This window comes from Lipophrys pholis (assembly GCF_963383615.2).
Source record: "Lipophrys pholis genome assembly, chromosome: 21".
NCBI classification, from domain to species: domain Eukaryota; kingdom Metazoa; phylum Chordata; class Actinopteri; order Blenniiformes; family Blenniidae; genus Lipophrys; species Lipophrys pholis.
The window spans coordinates 21,276,437-21,286,951 of record NC_137649.1 but is presented as its reverse complement, the minus strand read 5'-3'; the positions used below and the strand labels follow the sequence as shown (position 1 = coordinate 21,286,951).

Genomic DNA, 10,515 nt, shown 5'->3' with positions numbered 1-10,515 from the left:
TTATTCATGACGAACCTTAAAAAAATTACTGGGAGCAATGTGCTCCGACAGTGCAGAACAACGGCTGTTGTTGTTGTTGTTGTTGTTGTTGTTGTTGTTGTTGTTGTTGTTGTTGTTGTTGTTGTTGGCTTTTGTTTCAATAAACTGTTTCAGATGAGGAAATCAACACTGTACGTTTCTACCGCCCGAACACCCCATTTCTATGATATGATATTACTGGAGCATGCTTTCTTTTTTTATATGAACTTTTTCCATAAATTTCAACCAAAAGCCAAATATCTCTCTTTTGTGATTATGTAGGTATGCATGAATAACCACAACAAATATTATATCCAAAGCTCAAATAATTAATCTCTGAGATTTATTTTATTTTATTTTATTTTATTTTATTTTATTTTATTTTATTTTATTTTATTTTATTTTATTTTATTTTATTTTATTCAAAACACGTTTTAAAAAAATACAAATCCCGACATGCCCTTCTCCACAGTCGGCCGCTCGTGCTGACATCTGATTGGTCGATCTCAGCCAGCCTCCTTCTGATTGGTCCACAGCGGCCATGTGTCTCCAGCTGGCAGATGCGGGGCTAACCGGCTCACTGTTTGGGCCGTCTTCGCCTCTCTCCTTTCGGCCTGAAAATACCGAGTAAAAACCCGGTTGCCAGCCCGTCGGTGGCGGCTTAGCACACGGTGGAAATGCCGGTGCACTCGCGGGAGAAGAAAGAGAGTAACCACGAAGACATGGAGGTGGATTTCGCGGAGCAGGACGGCAGCAGCACAGACGAGGAGGACACCGTTAGCTCGTCGGTGTCCGAAGATGGAGACAGCTCCGGTAGGAGAAACAGGCCCTAAACACCAGCAGACACTTTTAGTCAATAAACAAGCCGGTTTGTCTGATATAACCCAACCGAAATACGTGTTTCCCGTGGGGATGTAGCTGCTGGTAGAGCACCGGGGCAGGTACAATGTGGAGGTGGTGTGAATTGCTGTCATGGTGTTCTTGTGGACAGAGATGGACGATGAAGACTGTGAGAGGAGGAGGATGGAGTGTCTGGATGAGATGACCACGCTGGAGAAGCAGTTCTCCGACCTGAAAGAGCAGTGAGTGACCTTCACTGCCACACTAAGCCTCACACACACACAGCTGGCTGCCTTCGACGGGTCTGGATGGTTGTTATTACCACCATGCATCCATCTTTATTCCGCTTCATCCTGTTCAGGGTCAGGGGCCAAGAGGACAGGATACATCCTGGACAAATCGCCAGTTCATCACAGGACAGACAACCACACACATACAAATTAATCTCACGTGGATGTTATTGGACTGTGGGAGGAAACCAGAGTACCCGGAGAAAACCCACGGGGAGAACATGCAAACTGCACACAGAAAGGCCCCAGACAGTATTTGAACCCAAGATCTTCTCGCTGTGAGGCGAGAGCACTAACCACTGTCACACTGTGTGGCCCTGGTACCCGTCAACATTTGATGTGTCCTATTGTAAATCCACACAGTGCTCTGTCTCTTCTTGGACCCAATTTTACCCGCTGGGCTGCATTTCTTTTTTTTCTTTTTTTTCCGAATTGCATACACCAGCAGCATATTTTTAGTCATTTTTCCTGATCATCCGCATCTGACCTCTGTCCCGCTGCCATTAGTTATTATGCAACGTTGAAATAATGAAGAGAAAAGGATCTTCATTATTGCGGCAGGGTTTCGATTGATTGATATGTGGCCAGATATGTTGACGTACAATGCATGAATGCAAACATCTGATTCATTGCAGGTTAGTCGGTCATTCTCAGTATGTCTGTTGCAAGCATTGATATCACAATGACAAAAGGTTTGTGTTTTATCGAGCATTTTTGAAACAGTTTTTGCAGGACTGTCAAACTCATTTTATTTCAGGGGTCAATTTGACCTCAAGTGACCCGGGCCAGTATATAATTACATCATAATCTATGTCTTTGTTTTAGTGTAACACAGTCTTCATATGTCATTAAGAAGTTCACCTTTGATGAACTGTCCATTGACAACACGTGACAAACCTGACGTTTGAATAAAAAGAACTGCAATTTCTACAATATTCTGTTCACCATGTGCTTTACAATTTAAAGATCACAGTGGATTTTTTTTATTACACTATTTACGTCTTCAACGGCATAAAACATTTAGACACGTGTGGCTGGAACTCAAAAATATAGTCATATTATGATCAGAATAAATTCTAGAAATTATCTTTATTTCTGCCTCTGTGTAGTAATCCTGATCAGCTGAACTGACTCACCACATAATGCAGACCAAAGCGTGTCCGTGGTGGTCAAATACATATATTGCAGTCATTGTCATAATTTCTCACAGCTGAATAATTTCATCAGGCGGGTCAAATTGGACTCTGGCAGGCCGGATCAGGCCCACGGACTGTGCGTTTCACTATGCTGATGTAATGGATGTCCTTATATCATTGAGTAAAATGAAGTCATCCATGCTGACTCAGCCTTTAGACTCAAATAAAACCTAGTCAGACACCAGTGTTGATGTCACAATGTTTTCACGTGTCTTAATGCTGATTTGCAATACGTTAAAAGGATTAATAGTCTTGCTTTTATATCTAATAAAGCATTAAATTGCAGGGATTTGCTTACAAAGACATTTGGATTTCCTTTTTCATCTCTTAGGCTGTACAAGGAGCGTCTGAACCAGGTGGACATAAAGCTCCAGGAGGTGATGGCCGGCTGTGCTCAGGAGTATCTGGAACCTTTAGCCAACCTGCAGGAGAACATGCAGATCAGGACCAAAGTGGCCGGTGAGTCCAGTCTTCTCCCCCCCCCCCGCCGCGTCCGCCTGCCAACTTCCTGTTTTTAACCTTTTCTTTTTCACTTCCACAGGAATCTACAGAGAGCTTTGCCTGGATTCGGTGAAGAACAAATACGAGTGTGAGATCCAGGCTGCGTGCCAGCACTGGGAGGTCAGTGGCACGCCGGGGATGCAGGGGGGTCGGATTCATCCACGGTCCTGCTGGACGCTGATTTACAGTGTGTGTTGTCTGCGTGTGTTGCAGAGCGAGAAGTTGCTGCTGTTTGATACTGTACAGAGTGAACTGGAGGAGAAGATCAGAAGACTGGAGGAAGACCGACACAGCATCGACATCACCTCGGGTAGCAATCACACTTTCAACCAACCAAAACTCGTCATCCGTCCAGTTTTTATTGAGGCAGTAAATGTGTCAGGGGTTGAGCTTGTGTGTCACTTTCATACAAGTCCAGCTCCTAATCTTCTCATGTTTTGTTTTTAATGTTTCTCAGGTAGAAAAGTTGACCAGTAAACTTTTAATTTTAACCAGCCATGCGTGTCATAAGGATCAGGTGGACCACATGGGGCCTTTTAGCTCTCAGGTGTCACTGAGAAATCCTCAAATCAAATGCTTTATTACATCTAAAATGGTCAAATGTTTCAGGTTATTGGCCATTATTACATTATTGGTTGTGTAGAATCGAGGCTCGCAGTTGTTACCTTCACAGTACAAAAAAAATATAAAACTGCCCATGTGAACTCTTCAGAGTAATTAGCATATATATTCATCAATATATGACCATTAAAAAATGTGTAAAGTCATCATTTACCCTTTTAGAAGTGAAAATACAGAGCAAACGTCGGTAGTTAAGACCGAGCAGCTCAGTCTTTCTCTCGTCTTTTTGATCTTTCCAGAGTTGTGGAATGATGGATTGCACTCGCGGAAAAACAAGAAGAAAGACCCGTTCTGTCCTGTGAAGAAGAAGAAGCCTGTTGTTGTGTCTGATATCCTTTCCCTTTTGTCCCCGTCGTTCATCTCCAACGTGTCTGTTAAGATGTTTCCAGCTGATCCACTCCTGTGTGTGTTTGTTCCCTTAACCTTGAACACGCCCTTATATTGTTTACATGCTGCAAGATCTGGATATTCTTGAAGACTGGACCGCGATAAGGAAGGTACCGTGTAAGCAGACAAAGTATTTACCCGTGTGTGTGTGTGTGTGTGTGTGTGTGTGTGTGTGTGTCTCTCTCTCTCTCTCTCTCTCTCTCTCTTTCGGTTGTAATTTGACCTTTCTGATTGTGTCTTTCTTCTCCCCTCCCTCGCAGGCTGTGGCATCACTGGGGCCGCACCGGGTGAAGGTGGATGGTAAGATTTTCTCCTCGGTTACAGTCGATACCTGACTGGAGTGCAGCCATCGACCCATACGTACATGGAACTCCTGATTCAGTACTCTGCTCAAAGTTTTTTAAGAGCAGAGATCAAAATGAGTCCGCTTCTCCTCATTTTCATTAATATCGTAATTAAAGATTCACCTCCTCTTGATATTATTACAGAACATAATTAACAATCCGTTTTACTGTGTCATTCTCGGTAATTTTAAAGAATTTCGGTATTGGGCCCGGTATCGGACCCGGTATCGGTATCGGTATCGGTGCGTCCCTAATCCTGATCTTTCAACCTGTTTCCTTCCAGCCCCGGCAGTCAAGCCTGACAGGCATCACCACGTGGCGCGCTCCGAAGATGGTCGACTTTTCTATGACAACCAGTGGTACTGCAGGGGACAAGCCATCTGTATCAACAGGAAGGACGAGTACCCCACCAGGTGTGTGTGTGTGTGTGTGTGTGTGTGTGTGTGTGTGTGTGTGTGTGTGTGTGTGGGAGCGGCATAAAGGAATTGAAACACAAAACAACTGAGCTACGTGTGCCTATGTGTGTTTCTCAACACAAAAGAGGTCAGATCAGGCCGAATGGTGGCGTTCCACTTTCTGCTGCAGGAAGAGGAAAGATGTATTCCTGGTGTGTCACGTCACCCACGGAGTGAGGAACCACTCATTCAGAACAGGTGGCTGTTATGAATGGGAAGAACTGTGACCTGTACACAGATCAGCAGACACGCAAGTGCTGGGAATCTGATTAACTTACACAAATTGCAGCTGTTTCCACGCAGACAATAAGACTGACGGTACCAAAACAGGATGTATTCAATAATATTCATCGATTCCATGTTGCTTTCGTCCCCTCAGGCACAACTTCACAGGGTGGTCGGTCTGTACCGGGGGTGAAAGTGCGAGGAGGTCGAGGAGAGGCCTCGTCTCAGGGGTTTAGAGTCACCGTTGAGAGAAACAAATTAAAAAGATCAAATGAGCTTCAGTGGAAAAACCTTCAGTTCAATGATGTGAAAATCATGAGGACGTTCTGCATTCAAATCGGTACTTCGTGGGACACGAAGCGTTAAAGGTGTGAGGGTTGATTCCAGCACCAAATCTATGCCAAGTGATGTTATTTGTACCAATGCTGAAATAAAGTAAAAAATTTTTATTATATTTGTGTACAAACACAGTGAAGCCTTCATATCACCGAGTAGCACCGTAGTGATTTCAACAATATCATTACATGGAATGGATAGGACTTGGCTTGACAAACGTGAGCCTGCAAGTCTAGACCGAGGGCTGCCGGAGATCTCATTTCGCTGTGAATGCTGCGTCTGTAAAATCTTATTGCCAACGTGTTCACTCCCTTTTAAAAGTAACATTAAAATCCCGCTTTGTCTTATGAAGTGTCTTCCATCTATCTACCAGGTGGTAAAGTCCGGCTCAACACCAGTGTGTCCTTAAAAAAATGAACCTATAGTGAATTAATACGGCTCTGATGATCTTAAGCCAAAGTGTGAAAAGTCTGTAAAGTTTGAATTTATGAGTCTTACTGAATTTATTCGATTATGTAAATGTGAGACAGTGAAGAGGAGTCGGGGTGCCCCCCCCACGGCCATATTTGGCTGTAAAATCACTTTCAGATAATATTTAAACACCTTGATTTTTTTTACTTATAATTAACCCTTAAGACGAAATCTTTCTTGCAGACAGGTCCGTATTAAACAAGAACATACATAGAGTAGAAAATAAAAGTTACAAGATACAAAACTGCACATTAAAACGTATGTCGCACCAATGCCCTTTCAGTTTAGAGGTAAATCTATAGCGGCTTCTGCTATGCGGTTCTCTGACTTTCTCACGAGGATTTACATTTGATGTCATGATCTACGACGTACTGAGAGCTCACCTCCAGCATCTGCTGAAAAATCCTTTAAATCAGGGGTGTCAAACACATTTTTAGTTCAGGGGCCACATGCAGCCCAGTTTCACCTGGAGTGGGCCGGATCGCTAAAATGGTGCCATAATAACCTTTTCAATTTAAACTTTAAAGCTTTTCTTTGTTGTGTTTACGTGATGTAGATATCTATATTTTTGTAAAACCAAACAGTCTCTACCGATAAAGCCAATTTAAATGAAACCTTGTGGTGCTAAATACATTGAAACGTCCAGAAAACTGTTGGATTATTCATGTGTTTTTTTTTTTCACAAACTCACCCTGACAGCGCGGCGTTGAGTCTAACGCTAGTTTACTATCTTTCATGGCAGCATCACCGATATCTCAGCTCGGGCCTCAGGTTTGTGTTGCGTCTGCTATTCCTAATATCAATATTTCTGGGGGAATTTTCACAATTTTGCTTGGTGGTTTGGCCAGATTGTCGCCTCTTAACGGTCCAGTTTGACACTTTGGGTGAAGTGAACCAATGATTCGCCTCCTGATCTGCTGATGAAATATCTAGTTCTTAAAAAGAGGGTGCAGCACATCACATTTTATTACTTCATCACAGCCCTGATGTCATGCTGTCCATAGTTGTCTTGTGGTTTAAGTAGGAAGCTGAAGTTGGTAAGATCCACTTTACTAACTTAAAAGAGCTATAATAGTGGCCCTACACACATTTTATATCATGCACCGTTTTTAAAAACTGGGACTAGATGTGTTTATTTTATTTTTTTGTGGAACTAAACTTTTTAAATGTTTGTGTTTCGGTGTCCCGCAGTGCCATCATCACCACCATCAACAACGACGAGGTGTGGTTCAAACGCCTGGATGGCACCAAGTCAAAGCTGTACATCTCCCAGCTGCAGAAAGGCAAATACACTATCAAACACTCATAAACACACACACGCACACACACACACACACACACACACACACACACACACCATCAAGCCTCACCTCACACTCTGTACAAATGTCACTAAAAAAAAAAAAAAGTCTGGACAAACGGACGTTTCTTACCCTTGTAGTTAAAGGCGACGGCCCGCTCTGTAAATATGTACATGTGTGTTGATACAAGGTCACAAAGTGTCATTTTCTCTGGAACGGAGATCAATGCAAAGTGCTGCTAACAAACGAAACAAAGGGAGATTAGAAAACAACAACAACAACAACAACAAAAGAACAGCAGTAGCAAACTGTGAGACGCCAGAAACTGAAGTCGCGTGCCTTTTCCCGAGACGAGACGACGCTCCAGCTGACGCGAAGAAGAAGAAGAAGAAGAAAAAAAAGCCCTGGACTATCGATACCGATATAGTCGAGCCTTATTCCGAACCGGTTGGTACCGGGTGGGAACTGAAGCGGGTCTAATAAGGAGTGAGTGAGGAGCCTCCGTCCAGGTGAGGGTGTGTTTGATTTGCATCACTTAGACTTGAATTTCAAGCCGAGCCGAATAAATCTCTTATTAGGATCCCCAGAGATCCTCTTTTTTTTTTTTTTTTTACAAGATGGTAGAATTGAGCGTTAATCAGTATTTGATATTGTGAAAGTAATGAGATGTCATTATTCTTGGTGAACGCCCCGGGGGGGTGGGGGTTGTTGGAATCCACTTGGGGAGCTCGTCTACTAAATGATCACTTCATGTCTTGATGTTTCAGTGTAATTCTCCCGTTTTTTTGTTTTAAAGTTCAGTCTGAGGCCAAGTTGAAGTCTGTATTTTTACGAGTACAGTTAACAGGAGCTGCCGTGTGTGTGTGTGTGTGTGTGTGTGTGTGTGTGTGTGTGTGTGTGTGTGTGTGTGTGTGTGTGTGTGTGTGTGTGTGTGTGTGTGTGTGTGTGTGTGTGTGTGTGTGTGTGTGTGTGTGTGTGTGTGTGTGTGTGTGTGTGTGTGTGTGTGTGTGTGAATATATATTTAATATATAGAGAAAGAGAGATCAGTGGGTTATTGTGACTCTTCTCGTTTCCTGCCATTTGTCTAGTGCCTGAGGCCCCGTTTAAATGTTTTCAAGTGAAAGTGCAAGACTTTCATTGCGTTTTGTGTGTCGTTTTTGGAAACGGCTCCCGTGGCGGAACTTTGTGTAAATGCTCAGGCGCCGTCTCGGTGGAAACGGCGTTTTCGTTTCAGAAAAGAAGAATATGGACGTCCATATTCTTCTGGGACTTGGTAGTTTTATAGTTGACTGTCGCCATAATAACAATCCAACTTGGTCGTCTGGCCATAAAAATGTCCGCGTACTTGTGTGTGCGGTTTTTGTTACAAAAACAAACAGCACCCACTAGTGGCCCAACATGAAAACTACATCAATTTCAGCGTATCTGCCGTGTAATCGGACATCGCTGTCTGAAACAAAAACGCAAACATTTTGTGTTTTCACTTGAAACGTAAACGGGGCGCAAGTTATCATTTCAAAACAAGATCCACGTTTTAGTTTAATCAAAGACGCTCTGATTTTCGATTGAAGCGTGAACTCTGTGACGTGCACTGCCATGTTTCAGCTTTTTGCCAAACCGTTTGTTATATTCATTGTCTCCTTCGTCTTTGTTTCTTCCACACGGGCTTCTCCGTGCGAAAAGGTTTCTGTATTACCAGAAAAGATGTGGGGGGGGAAAAAAAAAAATCATGAATTGTTTGCTTCTTCTTCACGTGTACGATCCGCGTTCTATCGCTGGTGCTTCATATTTTTCCTTTTTGCGTCCGTTTTCAGAGTGTTGACCTGCCAACAGTGTTGTAAACAGAGGTGCTTGCAACATACATGAAGATGAAAGTACATTGTTGGGTTTTTTGTTTTTTATTAAGAAAATAAACTTTTTTATGCTTCAAAGTTCATTTTCCACATTACAGGTGACTAATAAAAAGAAATTGTGCCAACGCATGTCGAACTGATAAAAGAGCTCATTTGTGTAATTTCAAGAGAGTCCCGTCTGCACGCAAGTAATCTGATATGTGAGACGGTGATGTTTTGTTTTTTTCTTCTTAAATGTGCCTTTTACTGCATTTCCTGTTTCCCTTTTACCTCAACAGCTTCAGACAAAGTCACATCAGCTCTGCATACAGCTCAGCTCTCCCTTTGGATTTGGCATAACGTGCACAAAATTGACCAGATACAATCTTATATAATACTCCGCCAAAGAGAGAAATTCCCTGACAGTGCTCGGCCCAAAGTCACCCCAGAGGTGCAATGAACCCTGGCTATGCTTCTCTGTCTCACACACACGCACGCACACACACACGCACGCACACACACACACACACACACACACACACACACACGCACACAAAAAGTGGCTTATTTAGAAGGAAAATGCTGAGCTGGTCCTATTTGATAATGGCTCTCTTTGGTCTGCTGTGCTGTTCAACCTCTTCAGTCGCTCATTTCTGCCAAAGGGCCACTCACTAGATTAACACCACACACTGCGATCGATTCGCGATCCGCGCTGATGTACCACTTTTCTTGTGGCGTGTGTGTCCGCTCGCCGTTCATCTGACTGTTCTCGGACCAGTGTGACCTCCGATCGATCTTTCGGGGAAACATCGATCGGTGCCGCTGAAATTCAGAAAAACCAACAAAGAGTGATTTTCCCTTTAAGAAGTTTTATTTATTTTCTACGGGGTTGAACTTTTTTAAGTTCCTCTATGTTAATTCAAAGTCATCTTGATCCAAGTTAAGGGCTTAGAGCACACATAAGGCCTGTAGGCCAAAACTTTGTAAAAATATCTTACAGTGGACACAACACTGTGATGCTGCTATGAAAGATGGATACTTCACTACTATTGAACCTCAGCTTGGTTTTGGTTATTATGGCAGTATCTTACCAGTCCTGCCCGCTCGAGATGAGGGAGCTTAATGCAGTATCATCCACAACCTGAAAAGGGTTTACATTTTATTCTTTAACTATTAAATATACCACAAAATAGGTTTGGGTTTTTTTTGCATTGTGAAAAAAACATTTTTATTCTTTTTTATTATCTATTTCTTGACGACTGATGACAGTGAAAATGTCCTTGGTTCAATTCTTTTCTCCTTTGCAACCCTAAGGAGGGAAAATGGCTGGAGAGCGTGTGGTCATCAGGTCTGTGGGCCAAAACCGGCCCTTAATACGCTTCAATATGACCAAACCGCCAAGTAAATAGTTAAAATCTACATATTTTATAGTATAAACCCAACACAACACTGAGATTCCGAGCTGAGATGTCGGTGACGCTGCCATGAAAGCTAACAAACGTTTATTTGTGGACATTTCACTGCATTTTGCACCAGGAAGTTTCATTAAAATTGGTAATTTTCTGTAGTAATTGTTTGTTTTTTAGCAAAAAAGTATAAACAATTTATTCACATATACTCTTCACCAGGAAAAAAAAAAAAAAGATTGTTACTGGTCCGGCCCCCTAAAGATGAAATTGGGACTAAAAAAAAGATGTG

The 10,515-nt window shown here is 42.6% G+C and overlaps 1 protein-coding gene across 1 annotated transcript; it reads left to right on the top strand.

The window, feature by feature from the left end:
- Positions 1-561: 561 nt before the first annotated feature.
- Positions 562-7,360, top strand: LOC308126261 (breast cancer metastasis-suppressor 1-like protein-A). The gene is made up of 10 exons (XM_080490506.1): positions 562-831; positions 1,010-1,100; positions 2,676-2,803; positions 2,886-2,965; positions 3,059-3,155; positions 3,706-3,795; positions 3,899-3,963; positions 4,114-4,153; positions 4,481-4,610; positions 6,876-7,360. Exons 1-10 carry the CDS (start codon positions 696-698, stop codon positions 6,991-6,993), a joined length of 975 nt encoding a protein of 324 aa, XP_080346632.1. The 5' UTR covers positions 562-695; the 3' UTR covers positions 6,994-7,360.
- Positions 7,361-10,515: the final 3,155 nt, after the last annotated feature.

Bases quoted from the DNA above. Each gene is read 5' to 3' on its own strand.
- LOC308126261 (XM_080490506.1), top strand. From the start codon at position 696: ATGCCGGTGCACTCGCGGGAGAAGAAAGAGAGTAACCACGAAGACATG. The intron at 832-1,009 runs GTAGGAGAAACA...TCTTGTGGACAG, and splicing joins CGAAGATGGAGACAGCTCCG to AGATGGACGATGAAGACTGT. The intron at 4,154-4,480 runs GTAAGATTTTCT...GTTTCCTTCCAG, and splicing joins GCACCGGGTGAAGGTGGATG to CCCCGGCAGTCAAGCCTGAC.